Source organism: Chelon labrosus, assembly GCF_963514085.1.
Source record: "Chelon labrosus genome assembly, chromosome: 16".
NCBI classification, from domain to species: Eukaryota; Metazoa; Chordata; class Actinopteri; order Mugiliformes; family Mugilidae; genus Chelon; species Chelon labrosus.
The window spans coordinates 22786435-22807718 of NC_140349.1; the positions used below are offsets into that span (position 1 = coordinate 22786435).

The 21284-nt window shown below is 41.0% G+C and overlaps 1 protein-coding gene across 1 annotated transcript in view; it reads right to left on the bottom strand.

Annotated features, from left to right (window-relative positions):
• The window catches only part of LOC311501465 (CMP-N-acetylneuraminate-beta-galactosamide-alpha-2,3-sialyltransferase 1-like), a gene marked incomplete at its 5' end in the record, with an annotated part of 86616 nt that extends 65743 nt beyond the window's left edge, over positions 1 to 20873 (bottom strand). Inside the window, 2 exons of the mRNA XM_084563309.1 lie at positions 19570 to 19637; positions 20787 to 20873. Of these exons, the coding sequence (XP_084419435.1) occupies positions 19570 to 19637; positions 20787 to 20873 (155 nt within the window). The remainder of the gene's footprint in view (positions 1 to 19569; positions 19638 to 20786) is intronic.
• Between the last annotated feature and the right edge of the window lie 411 nt (positions 20874 to 21284).

Consider the following 21284-nt stretch of genomic DNA (forward strand, 5'->3'; position numbering starts at 1 on the left):
TTGTCAATTATTTTTTTATTTTTGGCATTTATTTAATTCCATTTAATCTCGGTGTAAGCCCTAATATCCTGCACGTCATTTAAAATATTACCATGTCCAATACATACTTCTAAGGATGGTATTTTGTATGCACATCTATAAACCTACTCAGTAGAGGCTGAACTGGGACCAAACCCTGGTTGTTCCTTTGAGCATTTTTTAATGCAGCTAAATTACAGCTGATCCCAGGTGGACAGCTCTGGTGCACAAGAAGGCAATTAACCAGAGGGATTAGAGCAGAGCTCATACTCTAAAATACGCTTTTTTTTGGGTCCTGTTTTAAAAAGCTAAAGACGTCAGTAATTTATATATCTGCTTGTTTATTGGATTTTACAGCAGTTATCTTATTTGGATAGCAGTGATACAGATGTAGTGATTAGTTGTTTTCAGAGCCCTTCATGTTGCACAGTCACAGTCATTCACAAATAGAATTATGACTAACACAGTTTGTAATGTTCTATTTCAGAATTATTGATGCCATCGACTTTGTCAGCTTTAAAGAGCATGCAGAACTGAACAACAAATGAGCCTGACAGCTGGGAGAACTTTGATGCAAAATCTGAAAGTGGTATCAAGCAATTTGGGAATTTTCTTTGACTAAAGATGTTCAGTATATTTTTTTACTAAGCCCTGCCACTGTCTGAAAACTTAAAGTTCAGAAAAGAGAATCCAGGACGTTTATGAAAAGGAAACTATTACTGTTTCTAAGTGACACGAACATGCTCGCAGTTTGTCATGAATAATTTTGTCAGCCAAAGCAACGGGACGATTGTGTAATAAGTGAAAGAAGTATGTAAGACAGAAATGTGCAAAAAGCATCCTGGCCTTCAACACATGCAACATTTAGATGTCTTCACTTTTAGGTGACCTTGTCCTTATGTCCTGTTCTTTGTCTGCCATAAAAGAGCTCTGCAGACATCAGATGGCTGAAAATGTAACCTGTAACCTTAACTGAGCCATAAAATGTGTTCCGTCTTCTCGTGCTTCTCAGTGAAATGCATTTACTTGACTTTTGGGTTGACATTTATGCAAAGTACTTCATCCGAGCTGAGTGGGGGGATTGAAGAAATGTGGGTTAATTGAGGAACGTGTTGGCAGCAAAATCCACTCCACATGGATTGTGAACAAGTAGCTCGCTGGCAAATCACTTTGCACCGCTTGCTGATCGTTCCTCGTCTTTAGTGAATAACAAGATGTTCTTAGCATCTTCCCACAATTGCTCCGACCTTCATATTACTATCAAGTTCCACAGCGGCTCCCTTTAGCCGCAGAGTGTTTCTGTTGTCAGTCTTTTAAATGGCTTGAGCAGCATTACGTTTGATTCCACTATTGAGTGTGATTATCAATCTTATATTATTTTGATTCTACTTCAGCATTTAAATTGTATTATCTGTTCATTCAGTGCTATAAGAATAACTGAAATACATGTGATTAGGTTTCCTGGTAGCCTAATTGTTGCAATGCACTTTCCACTCATTTCTTGTCTGCTTCCCTACTATCGCCAGAGCTTGAATGAAAGCTTAAAGATTCACACAATATCCGTTTTTCATTGGCCGAGATGGCAGAAACACTGGCGCTATTTCTTAATGCATTTGCACATTTGCGCATTTATTTAGCGTGTAGAAAAGTTAGTCAGGTGAAAAATCAGTTGAGCTGATTTGGGATCATATTGGTGTTTTTTTATTACTTTTCTAACCTGATTTGAAACAAAACTGAAATGCATTTAGTCCTTTCCAAGACTGTGTGTGTTTGTGTGTGCATGTGCAGCATGCCTAATAGACGGTTTATACTTCTGCGTTAAGTTGACACAGAGGCAATGGCAACAGTGCAGACCCCTATGCAGACCACTACGCACCGTAGCTGACGTGCACCTGCCCAGAAATGTAACTTCGTGCCGCGCCGTCGCAGAACGCAAGAGCTGTGATTGGTCCACTTGGTAATAGCGTGTTTCCGCTTTAGTATTTCTGGCTGCTTCATCCATCTCCAGATTGATTGGTTTGGATCAATAAAGATGGAACACATTGAGGAAAGGTTACCTGGGGAGGTTCGGAGATACAAACATTTGAATGACTAGACTCAAAGTTTCAGTCGCCATTGTTGTAAGTGAAGCAGGAAGTAGAAACAAAAATGAAACCGACTGGCAAAAAAGACACAGCGCCAACTAGTGTTTGGGTGGTGTTTTTACAGAGCAAGTCAGGCTCACGAGCGCACAAGTATAAATGGCTTGCACTGGTGTAGGCTACGTGCGTAGGTTACGGCGTCTATGTCCTGCAGAGGTATAAACTCCTTAAGTGCTCTGCTTGTGCAAAGAGGAAGGGTTAGGGTTAGGGTTAGGGTCCTTGTTGCTGCTCTGTCCATTAAAAGCATTTTAGGAGCCAAAGCAGCCACGTCATACCTCTGCTTCCTCTTCACACCGTGGAGCAGAAGGTCGAGGACAAACTGCTTCTGTGTAGGGGGGAAAGCTGTGTGCAATGCAGGTGGATGCTCCTGTGGTTTCCCGGATAGCACTCTGTCTTGCCAACAGGATGCAGTTGGTACGATTCCAGGGGCCACCTCAAGGCATCGCCCTTTTATGCCTTATTTGCTTTGTTATATCAGATATGACTTTCATGTTGTATAAGTCATCCAGGTTGTAAAATTGATGTTATAAAATAATGCAAGCAGCAGGCATCTGATGACACAGCTCCACTTTCCCCATTAAATAAATGTCTTGTTTAAACACTATTACCCTGCTAGGCAGTTATACGAGACAGAATATTAGACCTTTAACTATTGCCACATTATTACATGTACAGTATATCCACTGTTGGTAATATAGACCAATGGTTACATCTGAATCTGCACTTAAGCAAGAAACGTGAACTTTTATACTGCACAAGCTGACATTTTCTCATGTAAATATTTGAAGGTCTGGCCCTTAGGTTAACACTGTTTGATCAATAAAGATGGAACACATCAAGGAAAGGTTACCTGGGGAGGTTCGGAGATACAAACATCTGAATGACTCAACTCGAAGTTTCAGTCGCTATTGTTGAAAGTGAAGCAGGAAGTAGAAACAAAAATGAAACCGACAGGCAAAAAAGACACAGCGCCAACTAGTGCTTGGGTGGTGTTTTTACAGAGCAAGTCAGACTGACGAGCGCACAAGTATAAATGGCTTGCACTGGCGTAGGCTACGTGCGTAGGTTACGGCGTCTATGTCCCGCAGAGGTATAAACTCCTAAAGTGCTCTGCTTGTGCAAAGAGGAAGATTCCTATTGACTGACAGACTAATGACTATTGTCATGAGTCTGCCTCCACACGACAAGCAGCCTTTGGTTCAGCTGCCGCTTTTAAGGAGTAGAGAAACTCCATAAGCCTATCAGTGGACTTCCTGACTCATCAAATGACTTCATAGTAAATATGTGAGTAGCTGTGGTGATTGGCTGCTGTGGTTTGTTGCTGGAGGAGTACTATACTTCCATTGCATTGCTTTTTATGAGCGAGCTACGCTAGCGTGAGCAATCTGGGTGGTTAATGTGTTAAATATAGCTTCAGTATTTTGTGTGTTTTTTTGCACGTTGGCTTTTTTTGAACAGCGTCCGGGGTGAAAACCATCAGCTGTATATGGCAACACTGGGACCAGCATAAGATAAGATGCAATGGTTACAATATTATATGATGCACTGAGCATTGCAGCAGTGTGCTCATTAATCACTTACTGTACTTTTTCACATTGGCTACATGTAGCTGCAGCCTTCACTCACACCAATGAACCTAACCAGCAAGTCTTTGGACAGTGGGAGGAAGTACCTGGAGAGAACCTACGCAGACACAGGGAGAACATGCAAACTCCACACAGAAAGGTCCCAGTCAGCCTGGATTCAAACTCCTGCACCATTTCACCCAGTTCCATTAGACTGACCAAAAACAGCTGCTCATGTCCCCTGGGTGCAGCTGTGTCATGCTGTAGTCGCATGCCACGTCCTTGTTACTGCTCTGTCCATTAAAAGCATTTTAGGAGCCAAAGCAGCCACGTCATACCTCTGCTTCCTCTTCACACCGTGGAGCAGAAGGTCGAGAATAAACTGCTTCTGTGTAGGGGGGAAAAGCTGTGTGCGATGCAGGTGGATGCTCCTGTGGTTTCCCGGATAGCATTCTGTCTTGCCAACAGGATGCAGTTGGAACGATTCCAGGGGCCACCTCAAGGCATCGCCCTTTTATGCCTTATTTGCTTTGTTATATCAGATATGACTTTCATGTTGTATAAGTCATCCAGGTTGTAAAATTGATGTTATAAAATAATGCAAGCAGCAGGCATCTGATGACACAGCCCCACTTTCCCCATTAAATAAATGTCTTGTTTAAACACTATTACCCTGCTAGGCAGTTATACGAGACAGAATATTAGACCTTTAACTATTGCCACATTATTACATGTACAGTATATCCACTGTTGATAATATAGACCAACGGTTACGTCTGAATCTGAACTTAAGCAAGAAACGTGAACTTTTATACTGCACAAGCTGACATTTTGTCATGTAAATATTTGAAGGTCTGGCCCTTAGGTTAACACTGTTTGATCAATAAAGATGGAACACATCAAGGAAAGGTTACCTGGGGAGGTTCGGAGATACAAACATCTGAATGACTCAACTCGAAGTTTCAGTCGCTATTGTTGAAAGTGAAGCAGAAAGTAGAAACAAAAATGAAACCGACTGGCAAAAAAGACACAGCGCCAACTAGTGTTTGGGTGGTGTTTTTACAGAGCAAGTCAGGCTGACGAGCGCACAAGTATAAATGGCTTGCACTGGCGTAGGCTACGTGCGTAGGTTACGGCGTCCAAGTCCCGCAGAGGTATAAACTCCTAAAGTGCTCTGCTTGTGCAAAGAGGAAGATTCCTATTGACTGACAGACTAATGACTATTGTCATGAGTCTGCCTCCACACGACAAGCAGCCTTTGGTTCAGCTGCCGCTTTTAAGGAGTAGAGAAACTCCATAAGCCTATCAGTGGACTTCCTGACTCATCAAATGACTTCATAGTAAATATGTGAGTAGCTGTGGTGATTGGCTGCTGTGGTTTGTTGCTGGAGGATTACTATACTTCCATTGCATTGCTTTTTATGAGCGAGCTACGCTAGCGTGAGCAATCTGGGTGGTTAATGTGTTAAATATAGCTTCAGTATTTTGTGTGTTTTTTAGCTTTTTTTGAACAGCATCCGGGGTGAAAACCGTCAGCTGTATATGGCAAGACTGGGACCAGCATAAGATAAGATGCAATGGTTACAATAGTATATGATGCACTGAGCATTGCAGCAGTGTGCTCATTAATCACTTACTGTACTTTATCAACAGGAATTTAATCTCTGACCAATTTATGAAGTTTAGATATTTTGTTTGGGAAAAAAATGCTGGTTGTCAAATCTGCATTAAAGCTTGGTGAATTATTAAAGGCTTTAATGGCCAACTGACAAATCAGTTAATGACAGAGAGATAAACTGACAATGAACACAACAGTTAGTTGCTGTAGAAACATCAGTAGATTCCTCAAAAAGGAAAACGTCACATCATAAAACACAATTTTACAGCTTTCACTGCAAAATAGACCAAATCCAAGAGTCCATTTGTTTTTCTCCAATAAAAAAAAACTGGAACAAAATTTTTAACAGTGTATTTAATAGCAACACTAAAGAGCATGTGAATTATGTCAATAAAGTTCACATTGTCTACATGTAGCTGCAGCTTTCACTCACACCAATGAACCTAACCAGCATGTCTTTGGACAGTGGGGGGAAGCCAGAGTACCTGGAGAGAACCCACGCAGATACAGGGAGAACATGCAAACTCCACAGAGAAAGACCCTAGTCAGCCTGGATTCGAACTCCTGCACCATTTCACCCAGTTCCATTAGACTGACCAAAAAAAGACTGACTGCTCATGTCCCCTGGGTGCAGCTGTGTCATGCTGTAGTCACATGCCACGTCCTTGTTGCTGCTCTGTCCATTAAAAGCATTTTAGGAGCCAAAGCAGCCACGTCATATCTCTGCTTCTTCTTCACACCGTGGAGCAGAAGGACGAGGCACCAACACTTCAATAAATATTAATTTCATGCCAGTTGTCAATAAATATTGGCATTTGTACACAATTTCACGCTTCTGAGACACTGATTGTTCCTGCAAAAATAAACCTGGTGCTTCAAGATAGCCAAATTGAGAAAGAGATAAAAGAGGAGAGGTTACAGATTTTATAAGAGACGTCAAAGCTTAATGAATCTGGCTATTCCATCAAATTGAGAACCGGATCAGAAACAGCTTTTAGAAGCTAAACCTAGGTTACTATTAATGAAATTGCTTAATATAAAATATGGAAGGTACAGATCTGCAAAGATTTTTATTATATAAATTGATTGCCATTGTAAAGTTAAAGCAAACTAAAGGAATATCAATTGATGGGAAGAAAAAAAAACATAATGGGTTTGACCCTTGAATGTAGACCAACATTGCTAGAGTTCCAGTACTGGGCTCTTATGCAAGCCCAGGATTAGATTAGTGGGATTCAGTATGATCAATGTGATTTCTAATCCACTGAATTAGTTTTCTAATGGGTTCGTGCTATCGATCCAAAGGTCTGTTACTTACTGACATCTTCTGACTAAATGAAAAGACTGTCTTTTCCCGTGTCACTGTGTGTCATAGAGAGAAATGTAACTGTGGTTACACTGGAGCTGATCAGTTAAGGAAATCAAAATGGTGAAACTTTATCAGGTTAACATTGATTATTTGAGTGTATCTAAATTCTCTCAGTTCTCTCATGTCCCCTGGACCAGCTCCTTGATACTTCCTCTCATTTAAATGACTGCGATAGCACTCTGTGGAGCTTCACAAACTGCTTCTGTGTAGGGGGGAAAGCTGTGGGCGATGCAGGTGGATGCTCCTGTGGTTTCCCAGATAGCACTCTGTTTTGCCAAAAGGATGCAGTTGGTATGATTCCAGGGGCCACCTCAAAGCATCGCCCTTTTATCCCTCATTAGCTTTGTTATATCAGATATGAGTATCATATTGTATAAGTCATCCAGGTTGTAAAATTGATGTTATGAAATAATGCAAGCAGCAGGCAGCTGATGACACAGCCCCACTTTCCCCATTAAATAAATGTCTTTTTTTAAACACTATTACCCTGCTAGGTAGTTATACGAGACAGAATATTAGACCTTTAACTATTGCCACATTATTACATGTACAGTATCTGAATCTGCACTTAAGCAGAAAACTTTTATATTGCACAAGCAGACATTTTCTCATGTGAATATTTGAAGGTCTGGCCCTTGTGTTGCCACATGGAAACAATTACTTTATCTCAGTTTTACTGTCGGCTGTGAAATCCATGTCTTCATAGTTTTATTTTGGAAAAGGGGCGGTGGGATTGCTGTTTGTGTGAATGAGAGATGGGGCAATTCCGCTCATATACCTGTGAAGGAGCGAGTCTGTACACCTGACATTGACGTTCTAGCTGTGGGAATATGTTCATATTATTTACAGAGGGACTTTACCATTGTTATCTTTGTTGGTGTATACATCCCTCCCTCAGCGGAGCATGTGACACTATCCACGCCACTGTTGCTATGCAAGGCCCTCATCATTTCTGGGGATTTTAATCATGTCACCTTGTACACTGTTTTTGCCCTCTTTCCACCAGTTTGTTCATTGTACAACCCGGCAAAATGAAATTCACACTACTGTATGCTAATACGCTAATACAAAGGATGCATTCACTGCCACTGTTCCGCCCTGGCTGGGATGGATATCACAACCTGGTGCTGTTAACACCAGAGCATGTTCCTGCAGTGAAGAGGTGCCCTGTCTCCTCAAGGACATTAGGAGGTGGAGACAGGAAGCCAGCGACATTCTGCAGGACTGCTTCGAGACCACCAACTGGGATGTGCTCTGCCAGCCCCATGGGAATGACATACAAAGCATGATGGGCTGCATCATGGACCATATCAACTTTTGTGAGGATACAGCGATCCCTACAAGGGCTGTCCGCTGTTATCCTAACAATAAGCCCTGGATCACCAGCCAGCTGAAGGATCTGCTGAACCAGAAGAAGCAGGCCTTCCGATCTGGAGATAAGGATGAGCTGAAGGGAATACAGTGACAACTCAAGGTCAAGCTGAGGGAGTATAACAGGTGGTTTATGGTTCTGCTTCAATTTAGCTAGCTATGGCGACAGCCCAGACACTATCCTGCCACCTGCAGAGGTTCTCTGATGACTCTGCAGTGGTTAGGTGTATTAGAGACAGGAGGTGGAGTATAGGACACTGATCAGAGACTTTGGGGAGTGATCTCAGGCAAGCCATCAGTAGGATTGACAAATTGATCAGAAAGTTTGATCACATTGCAGAGTTGAAGACATTTGTGGGAGTGAGGGACATGAGGACACTGGACAAACTGAGCTTCAGTAATACATATCTGAAGAGATGTCTTATGGTTTTTAGATCTAGCATGAAGTAGATGGATGTTGGATAAAAATGATCTGATAAGACAAATGAGTTTACAGAGAAACAATAGGATCAAGTGTTTACATGGTAATTAGGAGCTGATACACTGATCAGGCATAACATTATGACTACCTTTTCTAGAAAAGTCAATAAAATATGATGTACTCGAATAGAGAAGATTTTGCCTTCTTCTTGGGATTTGTACTGTTCTATATATCTGTCACATCTGGATTGTAATTGATTACATTCAAATGCATTATTGATAATCCCTGAATAACGGACGACAAATTCCACCACTTACAGACCACAGCACCGCCACCATGGTGAGACAAACTAGGTTTTGGTGGATTTCTGACACAGGGAGAAATCTCCAAATCCGTCCACCAATCCACATGCACCCTTCCTGAGTGGTTGGAGGAGAGGCAGCAGGTGTCACATTATTAACAACCTGCAGTGGTCCGATAACACTGTGGCAATAGATTAGACAAGGCAGAGCTTGCTCTTCTTCCCGTGGTGGTTTAGGTTATTTAATGCAGCCTGTCTTAATCCCACACTCTGCAACTGAAAAGTCTGCCCAAAAACGTCCATCTGTTCCCTGCATATAGGCGTTCTCAACGTCTTAAAAAGTTTTGGGGACATTTGATTTGACTGGTTTTGAATAGCAGTCATAAGAGATTTTAAATTTTCAGCTTTTCTCTTCTCATTATTATCACCTCATTTAGGTAAACGTCAATAGAATGTGTGAGCATACTGGGTATTTAACCATGGACGGTTCGCACCAGTTTCTCTTGGTAACTAGTAGAACATGTAACAGTGCTGATAGAAAATATCTCCTCCTACACTGCCCTCTACTCCCTTCTCTCCTTTTATACTTGCATGCATAATAAATATCATTTTCATAATAGAGACGGGGAAGCCAGTGAACAGCAGAGACCCTACCAAAAGTTTTAATGAATGGTATGCAAAGTACAACAAGTGTTTTGGCATTTTAATTTTTTGGCAGAATAGCTAATAGATGAGCAGGAGCTGAGAACATTTTTTTTTTGTTTTTTGTTTTTTTGCAGGAATTAGGCGAACAAAACTATTTCCTGGACAAATAGGTGACGCTACAGCCACATCACTAGCATGATGCCATACCAAATCGAAGACATAAATTCTGCACACAAATGCATGTTGAAGTATTTAAGTGTTTATTCTCAGTGTATCAGCAGTAGTATAAGCAACTTATAATTCAAATCACACAATTAAATACTAACATATTCTGTAATATGACCATACTGACCAAGAACCTTTTTTTTATTTTTAATGTCATTTATTGATCCCTCATGGGGAAATTCTTTCCGTGCATTTAACTCATCCGTTCGTTCACACTCGAGTGTGTAGACTCAGAGCAGTGAGCTGTCATGTGTGCGGCACTCAGGGAGCCTCAAGGCACCTCAGACATGGACATATTGTCATGCGAACCCGTGACCTCGCGGCCCCAAAGCTGCTTTGTCGAGTAGCTATCGTGAGGCTGTCTGCCACACAGGTGTCTCAATGTTCTGCTATCTGTGGTGGAAACCGACACAGACGTACATATTTACATATATACATATACATATATTGTAGAGGGAAGACTCACCAGAGTACAATATACTATGGACAGAGAGCAAGGAGTCTGATGAAGAGCAGTAAGTTGATTAAATAATCAACAGGGTTTTACCATGTTGATTATTAGTCAGGTGCATCGCCTACTTAATTTGTGAAATGAGTGAAATTAATGAAAAAACAAAACATAAACCATGCTGAATGTTCTCCACTGTGTTTTGGAGTCACGTATGGTATGGGTGAGCTACAGGCTCTCCTCTCTTTGTGTCACACACACAGAAAAAATGGGGAGGGTGGTCAAACTTACATGTCAAACAACATGTCAAAAAGTGATATTTTGATTGTAAGAATATATAAAATGTCTTTATCTAGTGGCTCTGCTGCTGCAAATATTATAGTAGTCGTATTTTATTGTATGTCTTTTCTTCTTTCAGTAGAGAACCGGATAAGAAGTAGCATTAAGATAAAGATTGAATTCACACAATGCCCACATCTGACTGGTAGCTACATGCCGATTGCGGAAAGCAGAGAGAAAATTGCAACCACCCTAAAATCATTTTGCTTCAGTTGTATTCAACATAATAATTTTATCTCTATGAAATGTACTGATGCCAATGTTAATGTGACACTAAAAGGTGTACAGACAAAATTTAGTATTTTGTCTGCTAAAGCTAAATATGCTTAGCTGGCGGATTTTGTCATTCGTCAGTTAAAGTTAATTTCAGTCAGTGCTCGTGACACTGTCCTCCTCTGTGAAGCTGCCAATGAGCTGGCAGAGAAGATGGAGAGCATCAAGGGAAAGTGGAGGCTAGAAAGTGAGCTGCAAAAGCCTGAAATGTCACCAGTCAGACCTGCAATCATCCAGCTATTGTTATTGATCAACCACAATATGAATTCCCTGGGACTGATTGAGTGTAGCTGGAGGTAGAGAGTTAGAGTTAGCTCATACCTGAACTTCAAAACTGACTCTTCACGAGTCCATGAGCTTTATACTGGTCTGCCAGCAGCGTAGTTCTTTTGTATGACCATCCTCACAATTCCACACGTTGTGTGTAGCAGCGACTCTGCAATGTGGAAAGCTTTAATTTCTTTAGGTGCTGTCAATCACTGTTTGTAGCTGCTTAAACAAACCGATAACCAATTAGCCTAATTGTGAATGTGAATTGTGAGGATAGACCCACAACCAATCAACCAGTAGATCTTTGCTGTAGTATAATCACTTCCCAATGTAGTCACTCCAGACCATAGACTGTGTAAAGATGGATGACAGAACAGCTCCTCAAAAGTGAAGCCAAAGCAAGTAGAGCTCCCCCTGGTGTCCGACTGCAGTATAGGTCATAAGTTCCAAGTTAAGAAGTTAAGAACGGTTTCTGTCATTTTAGGTAGTTAATATAATGCTGATGCATCCATTTTTCTGATAAGTTTAATTTTAGATAGCTACTTGATGATATCGATCCGATATCAAGTAAATACAGGCAAGTAACGCCGATACCGATATCGATACTTTTTAATAATTACGGTGGATGCATTATCAGTCTGAATTAATCTCAATCTGAATGAATTTTCATGACATTTAAGTGTTTTTGTGATTTGCCTTTTGGATTATTAATCAGTTAAAATCCAGTACAGAATTCGGGCAAAGTTTATAAGTAAATAGAAAATACTTTATTGTCACAATAAAAGTTTTGGTTCAAAAACAACACAAAATGATCACTTGAGGACAAATAAAAACAATAATTTTTCAGGCAGAGTGTTCAGAAACTACAATACAATTATAAAACTAAATCTATCCCTTCATTGCACTTCTTTCTGGATTTGGATGTACAAAATGATAACTCCACAACTATATTATAAATAATGTAAGTAAGTGTTTAGGAAGTGCAGTACAACAGAAAAATAAGACAACATTTCTCCCCGAGTGCACTTTTTTTCTTCTTTTCAGGGTTGTGTCGGGGCCAGGGGCCGGGGGATTTTAAAAATTTTCATATGCTTATACAAGTTTGTTGTGTTACCACTGTATCTTACAGCCTTTTTACAAATAGTACAACTTGCTGGCGTTTCATTTTCGGCCCGAAGATATAACCAAACAGCTCTACTATTTCTCTCTGCCATTCTCCTGCTCCGTCTCTGTGTTGTGTGTAATGCGCTGCTGCTGGCCGGGCCTGGCTGCAGTGGGCGGTGTTAGGTCACCTGACGTCGCAGAGTCACGTGACGGTACAACAAACACACGAGGTTGGAGGAGGAGCAAAATGAGCCTGCTCTGCTCTGTGACAGCAGCGGCATTTAGACATAGTCAGGTTGAAACTGAAACTTATGTATCGATCTCATTACATTGGTATCGATCAATCTCGATACCAACATTGGTATCGATATTATCGATATTTGGATCGATCCGCCCACCACTAGAGAACAGTATTCATTTAAAGAGTGAGTCTGGTGGAAGTGTGGGTGGGTCATCGATATCACGGCTCCGCGTGGCTCCACTCTCGGACCGTAGTGCGCAGACTCTTGCTCCAAACTCGCAAGATGGCGCCACCCATATCCCCGGGAAAATAGCGTCAGTTCAGCCATTGCAAGGAAGTGCGGACGTGTTCATATTTTTATACAGTCTATGCTCCAGGCCAACCTTCCCAAACTGAAATTTGTCTGGGCTGGGCTATCCTCTTTCTAGTGTCTTTCCTGAAACAATCAAGGTGCTAAAGGAGCAACGTTTAGTGCAATTCCTGGAGTTTTCAGAGATGCAAATACACACAATGAACAACGGAAGATGACAAATTTTCCAGTGTGGCAGCAGTTGCTGTGTATGAAGAGTAGGTTGTCCACGAACCAGAAGGTCTAGATGTTCCCGAGAAAGACACTGAACACCGAGTCAATCCCCGTGCCTGGCACTGGTGTGTGAATGAATGGGTAGATTACAGTCATTGTGACTGTGAAGTGCTTTCAGTATCAATAAGTAGAACAGCACTTTAATATAAATACAAGACCATTTCCAAGGCAGAGACCGAAAATGATGATCAGTAGTTAAGAAACTATCATTTAGTGTTGAAGGAATGAAGTGGCTGTCTTCTGAAACATGTGCATGCTCAATTTTAATTCTTCTATAAGGACATCAGGCCAATTCCTGCTGTGCCACGATACTCAACGTAAACATGAGTTGTTTAAATTTTTTAACAAACAACCAACGCATTCAGTCTCTCGAGAGGACAGCCTGCTTTTCACGTTCTTTTTGACAGAAGTGGATTTTTTCCAAATGCAGAAGTGAATCTGGAACAAGATCAGAGGCAGACTGAACTCCTCAGCGGATCTGACTGGCAAGTTGATAGAAAAAAATCATTCAATAGCAAAAAACAAAATGATAAAAACTCTTGTTGATGTACTGTAGTGACAGATCTACCATCCCACCTGATGTTTGAATAACGGACGTCAGAAATTTAACAAAGACAGTGTGCTTGTGCCGTGCAGTTGAATAAGATCCCTTCCACTCGGAAACATGCTGCCTGAAAATGCTTCTTTGCTGTGCGCCAAATCTCTGAGGTCCCTGGAGGCTTCTTCCACACTGTAACCTATTTTGCCATGTGTAGTAAGTCTTCAGTAAACATGCTTTTGTGGCTCGTGTTTTCACATCTACATGAAGAAGAAAATGTCTAGCCCTCTGGTGTAAAACAGCAAAAGATCCCATGATGAAAAAACACTGAACATAAAGAATCATAAGAATCATGATGGATATTTTATGTCACCAGAAATGCAAATAGACTGGCCTCCCACACCTTCCCCGGTGCTAATGATTAATAGCACACATTGCCTTTTGGATGGGGAACTTCCTTGACATAACACATTAATACTGGCGCCTGTTTTACATTCTCATCCTGGCTGCATCGAGCTATCAGTGGAAGTGCAGGAAAAACATTTGTCTGCATGCAAAATGGCCAAAATAAAGATATAAAAAAAGAGTTAAGCAGGAGGGAGAATATGCCAGTATCGTGGGAACACGTATTCCATATTGACAAACATGCAAATGGACTAACCGTTCCACTGCATCAGTGGCATCCAACATCCTGCACTTTGTCAGTGATTAAATGCACAGACGTCTTATTTTGGAACATGCCTTGCAATGCACATCAATAATTAAACTGCTTCACATTCTCCAAATGTAAAGAAAATACATTTGAGCGTGTGCACAATGATTGGGGGTTTTCAACTAGAGAGTAAACATGAAAAAATAAATTTCAGGGGAGGCTGGAGCTGCAGCTACGTCTACCTGAGCTTGGTTTTACTGCACCAGGAGATTTGATTCCAATCTGAAAATCATCAGCTGCCTGGTACTGGGCTGGGAAGAGCCATTGGCTTGTACAGAGTGCGCCCCCTGTTCCTCATATCATGTCTGGATCAGATACTTTTGTATTACCATATTGATGTATTTTGTTCTTCCTGTATTGTGACTATAGTGCAGAGAGAAGAAAATATCATTGAGAATGTTAAAGGTTCAGATATCATGATTTTTTCATTAATTTTTTATTTGGTAATTGTCTGATCAGCCTGTGCAGAATACAGACCTTTAAAAACACCTGGCTTAGAGGGAAAAATGTGAGTATTATGAAAGCAAAATGTATCAAAGTGCAATAGAAAGAAATGAATATTAATTAGTCATGACTTTTAAGTGTGTGTTCACTGAAGCTTGTTGACTGGATCTTTGTGAAGCCAAGAGGCGGTAGTGAGTTTAAGTACATTATTATTATGTGTTAACTCGAACTTTAGTTCTCAGATATACAGAACATGAGTTCAACATTTAAACCACCATTAACTCAAAGGTATAAACACAGCATTTGTTGGCTTGTGTACTCAATGTCCTAACCTGGTCTGAACTCCCTGGGCTGATGAGGGCAAGAGAGAGAGGCATAGCAAGCCTGAGAGCTAATGAAGAGAGAGAGCGGCGAGCAGGAAGCAACAAATCAGGAAAATAAAATGTTGGTTCCATCCTGGCATGGATGTTATTTTCCAAAGCACCAATCGTCGTGTCCACTCCCCCCACACAGCCTGGTAAGAGGATTATATTAGAGTCAACTTTATTGTCAGTGTGCTAAGTACAGGTACAGAGCCAAAGAAATACAAATAGCCCCTAACCAGCTCACTGCTCTGTGTGTATAAAAGGATGGGATGGGTTATGTGTACATGGAGAATAAGAGGTAATTTCAATTGTTATCGTCATATTGTTGTCTGGGCTGGGCTATCCTCTTTCTAGTGTCTTTCCTGAAACAATCAAGGTGCTAAAGGAGCAACGTTTAGTGCAATTCCTGGAGTTTTCAGAGATGCAAATACACACAATGAACAACGGAAGATGACAAATTTTCCAGTGTGGCAGCAGTTGCTGTGTATGAAGAGTAGGTTGTCCACGAACCAGAAGGTCTAGATGTTCCCGAGAAAGACACTGAACACCGAGTCAATCCCCGTGCCTGGCACTGGTGTGTGAATGAATGGGTAGATTACAGTCATTGTGACTGTGAAGTGCTTTCAGTATCAATAAGTAGAACAGCACTTTAATATAAATACAAGACCATTTCCAAGGCAGAGACCGAAAATGATGATCAGTAGTTAAGAAACTATCATTTAGTGTTGAAGGAATGAAGTGGCTGTCTTCTGAAACATGTGCATGCTCAATTTTAATTCTTCTATAAGGACATCAGGCCAATTCCTGCTGTGCCACGATACTCAACGTAAACATGAGTTGTTTAAATTTTTTAACAAACAACCAACGCATTCAGTCTCTCGAGAGGACAGCCTGCTTTTCACGTTCTTTTTGACAGAAGTGGATTTTTTCCAAATGCAGAAGTGAATCTGGAACAAGATCAGAGGCAGACTGAACTCCTCAGCGGATCTGACTGGCAAGTTGATAGAAAAAAATCATTCAATAGCAAAAAACAAAATGATAAAAACTCTTGTTGATGTACTGTAGTGACAGATCTACCATCCCACCTGATGTTTGAATAACGGACGTCAGAAATTTAACAAAGACAGTGTGCTTGTGCCGTGCAGTTGAATAAGATCCCTTCCACTCGGAAACATGCTGCCTGAAAATGCTTCTTTGCTGTGCGCCAAATCTCTAAGGTCCCTGGAGGCTTCTTCCACACTGTAACCTATTTTGCCATGTGTAGTAAGTCTTCAGTAAACATGCTTTTGTGGCTCGTGTTTTCACATCTACATGAAGAAGAAAATGTCTAGCCCTCTGGTGTAAAACAGCAAAAGATCCCATGATGAAAAAACACTGAACATAAAGAATCATAAGAATCATGATGGATATTTTATGTCACCAGAAATGCAAATAGACTGGCCTCCCACACCTTCCCCGGTGCTAATGATTAATAGCACACATTGCCTTTTGGATGGGGAACTTCCTTGACATAACACATTAATACTGGCGCCTGTTTTACATTCTCATCCTGGCTGCATCGAGCTATCAGTGGAAGTGCAGGAAAAACATTTGTCTGCATGCAAAATGGCCAAAATAAAGATATAAAAAAAGAGTTAAGCAGGAGGGAGAATATGCCAGTATCGTGGGAACACGTATTCCATATTGACAAACATGCAAATGGACTAACCGTTCCACTGCATCAGTGGCATCCAACATCCTGCACTTTGTCAGTGATTAAATGCACAGACGTCTTATTTTGGAACATGCCTTGCAATGCACATCAATAATTAAACTGCTTCACATTCTCCAAATGTAAAGAAAATACATTTGAGCGTGTGCACAATGATTGGGGGTTTTCAACTAGAGAGTAAACATGAAAAAATAAATTTCAGGGGAGGCTGGAGCTGCAGCTACGTCTACCTGAGCTTGGTTTTACTGCACCAGGAGATTTGATTCCAATCTGAAAATCATCAGCTGCCTGGTACTGGGCTGGGAAGAGCCATTGGCTTGTACAGAGTGCGCCCCCTGTTCCTCATATCATGTCTGGATCAGATACTTTTGTATTACCATATTGATGTATTTTGTTCTTCCTGTATTGTGACTATAGTGCAGAGAGAAGAAAATATCATTGAGAATGTTAAAGGTTCAGATATCATGATTTTTTCATTAATTTTTTATTTGGTAATTGTCTGATCAGCCTGTGCAGAATACAGACCTTTAAAAACACCTGGCTTAGAGGGAAAAATGTGAGTATTATGAAAGCAAAATGTATCAAAGTGCAATAGAAAGAAATGAATATTAATTAGTCATGACTTTTAAGTGTGTGTTCACTGAAGCTTGTTGACTGGATCTTTGTGAAGCCAAGAGGCGGTAGTGAGTTTAAGTACATTATTATTATGTGTTAACTCGAACTTTAGTTCTCAGATATACAGAACATGAGTTCAACATTTAAACCACCATTAACTCAAAGGTATAAACACAGCATTTGTTGGCTTGTGTACTCAATGTCCTAACCTGGTCTGAACTCCCTGGGCTGATGAGGGCAAGAGAGAGAGGCATAGCAAGCCTGAGAGCTAATGAAGAGAGAGAGCGGCGAGCAGGAAGCAACAAATCAGGAAAATAAAATGTTGGTTCCATCCTGGCATGGATGTTATTTTCCAAAGCACCAATCGTCGTGTCCACTCCCCCCACACAGCCTGGTAAGAGGATTATATTAGAGTCAACTTTATTGTCAGTGTGCTAAGTACAGGTACAGAGCCAAAGAAATACAAATAGCCCCTAACCAGCTCACTGCTCTGTGTGTATAAAAGGATGGGATGGGTTATGTGTACATGGAGAATAAGAGGTAATTTCAATTGTTATCGTCATATTGTTGTTGTGCATAGTAGCTCTGCATGGTATGTTTATAATTATGTATCAGCCTGTAACATACAGCGAGAATATTAATAGTAAATTATCGATGTTATCGACCTGCCAGTGCATCAGTCATCACAAACTCATGCTGTGCACGGAAAGCATTCAATAGTGGGCCTGCCAGAGGTTGCAAACATACCAGATTTTGATTTTGGTAAAATACTAATACTCAAGACTTGGAACAGCACTGCTTTTAAAATTAGGCTTGGTTTTGACAAGGTGGTACTTACACCGATCAGGCATAACATTATGGAGAAGTGAATGACGTTGACTATCTTGTGACAATTCAGTGTTCTGCTGGGAAACTTTTGGACCTGACATTCATGTGGATGTTACTTAGACATGTACCACCCCACCCCATAGCAATGAAACTCCTTGATGGCTGCAGCCATCCCCAGCAGGATGCAGACTGACACAGGCACAAACACAAGAACGCTTTAGGAGCAACTCAAAAAAACATGAAGAACAGCACAAGGTGTTGACCTGGCCTCCAAATTCACTAGATCCCAAACTGATCAAGTATCTGTGGGATGATCCACAGAGGCCCCTCCCCTCAACCCATAGGACCCAAAGGCCCCCACTAACAACATTCTGTTGCCAGACACCACAGGACACTCTCAGAAGGCCCATGTCCATTCTCTGATGAATGTTTTGGAGGCACAAGGGAGACCTACACAATAAAAGAAATGTGGTCATAATGTTGTGCCTGATCCTGCTACTGTTTGAAAGTGAGACTTCAGACGATTTATTCAAATCTAAAGCTACTTAGGGGGGATACTGGAGGTTAAGAAAAAAAAAAAGAAGAAGAATTTTAAGGTGTTTAAAATGGTAAGTCTGACCTGAGGGAATTGCTGAGAAACCCAGTGGGAAGGGTCATCTCAGAATGTGCTTGTACTCATTGACGCCAGCCTGAAGTGAATAAAGCAGCTGCACAGGGAGGTAAGACACCGGAAAAAACTTTATCGCTTTAGGCAACTGCTGGTGCATGGGCGGGTGTGAAGGACGTGACGAATGAGAGTCTGCAGTAATCAGTGGAAATGCAATGAGGGCGATAATGTAATTTTGAAATAATTAGATATGTAATCTGCTGAGCCAGGGCAAATGAGTAAAGGTTTAATGGAGACATGCTAGTAAGACTAACATCAACAAGGCAGATACAAATGATACAAATCCTCAGGTGAGTGTCCCACAAATGTTAATATCCTTTAGCAATAAAAAAAAAAAAAAGAAAGAAAGCATAGAAAGAAAAGAAATATACAATTTGCAGTAAATCTGATCTTAAAAATAGTACTTAAAGGCGGACGAGTTTTGCCTAAAGGCAAAGACAGGGCTTATTTGTAGGCTGTTGACTCATGCAGTGATGATCGTGTTGCTTGTTATATTGATTCATTGATTCAGGGAAGACACATCGCTACCTGAGTTACTGTCCCTGATAAAGTGTATGAGCACTATAGGCTGTAGGCTAAAGTCTGGCCTTTTATTTATTGTTCTTATGTTTCTGTAAAACAACATGCTGGACAAGGCGCACATAAACCAAAAAGGAGCAAACAAGGCCACCCACCGCCCCCACCTCAACCTCTAACACTGTCAATACAGTTCCAAAGCGGATCAGAGTATTGCCTGAGGGGGTCACCTCAGCACTACAGGACTGCTTCGACACCACTGACTGGAACATCTTCAGGGACGCGGTCACCTACAGCAATCAGACTGAGCTGCAGGGGTATGCAGACACAGTGACTGCATACATCAGCATGAGTATGGACGATGTGACTGTAACAAAAACCATCACTGTGCGTGCCAACCACAATCCATGCCTGACTGGCAAGTTCCACTGCCTCCTCAAAACCGACCTGTGTGAGCATGCTAGTCACATACACAAATCCAGACATGTAAATCAATAGCATGCAAAGCACGTGCCCCATCACAGTTTTTTAAAAATCTAAAAATAACACATTGCTGTTGGGGAGTGAATATTCTCACCTTCCAAATGTCAAGAGCCAGATAAACAGCCGCATTTTAAATGTGACCACTTTGCATCTCCCATTTTATCCACTGAATTTTGAAAGGGCGTCAGGAAGCCAGGAGTCGCATAATGTTTCCAGCCTGCTGAGAGCCGCATAAACCCTCTGTCAGATCAATAGAATCTAAAAGAGTAGCTTCACAGGAAGCATTTTTTTTTACTAATGTTTTAAAAAGCTCAACACATAGACTAATGGTTGTTTGTATACTGTGTGTGTGTTATTTTTTATCTAAGCCACCTTCAGTTTAATCCATTCATCCGACGACTGATTCATTAGAGTATTTATTACATTCCCCTCTATGAACTGAAACACTTCTCTATCTGTTCAAATCTCAAATAGGTCTGCCCACACCTTTCAGTCCCTCAGTGCCTCCTGAATCCACTTGATGTGCTCGAGCAGGAAACATAACCATGCTTCTGCTTTTTATTAAAATAAAGATCTGGGCTGAAAGCCAATATCTGTGAAAATGAAATACTCCCCACCAAAGGCAGAGACTACAGCATGAAGGCTCATAAGATGTGATGCCATCAAACGTAAAAATCTGGAGCTTTTTCATTTTATTTTATTTTTTTCTTTCCCCTGAGTGATATTATTAGTTGTGGAGCAGAGATTTCACAGAAAAAAAAAATCTCTCCGGGTTTGCCTTCAACGTATCTCCTTATCCATCCCGCCTGGTGCGGTTTCAGATATTGAATGTTGATGATAGCAAAGAGTTTTCTTACTTCTGGGTTGGCCATATTTCCCTTCACATTAAAGTGGCCTTCACAAATATTTCGGGTTGATTTGGAGGCAGACAGTGGTGATGACAGTGAATGCGGTTTAATACTACAGGTCACGTACTTCTGGTGAGAGCAGACGCGTGTAACACTTGGCCTTTGCGTCATCAACATCTCTGCGGCTCTCTGTGGCTGCCCCTTCTTGTTCCATTACTTCCATGACAAAAACAATTCCTGTCCCAATTTGCAGACACATTTTTGATGAACAGTAGCAGTTAAACATATGGCATTTTCCATGTGCACTTCATAAAAGTCCCTTTGTGCCAATTAAATTCTTGTAATGCGAGGCTACAGCAGCGGGAAATGTTCATTTCTGCACTAATATCCAGACATCTGTAGAGATTACATTAGCAATAACTAAAATTTGTTGGGGACTGTTCTTAGCTGTGGATTAATACACATTTGGCGGTCTATTGAATATTTATGCCAGCTGCATGCTGTTTTGTATGTAGGACTGACTACACTCTACATAACTGCAGTGCTCATGTTCATAATTGTAAAAATGTCACCCACTACAATAGCATTTAATAGGCAAAGCACAGATGGACTTTTACGATGCAGC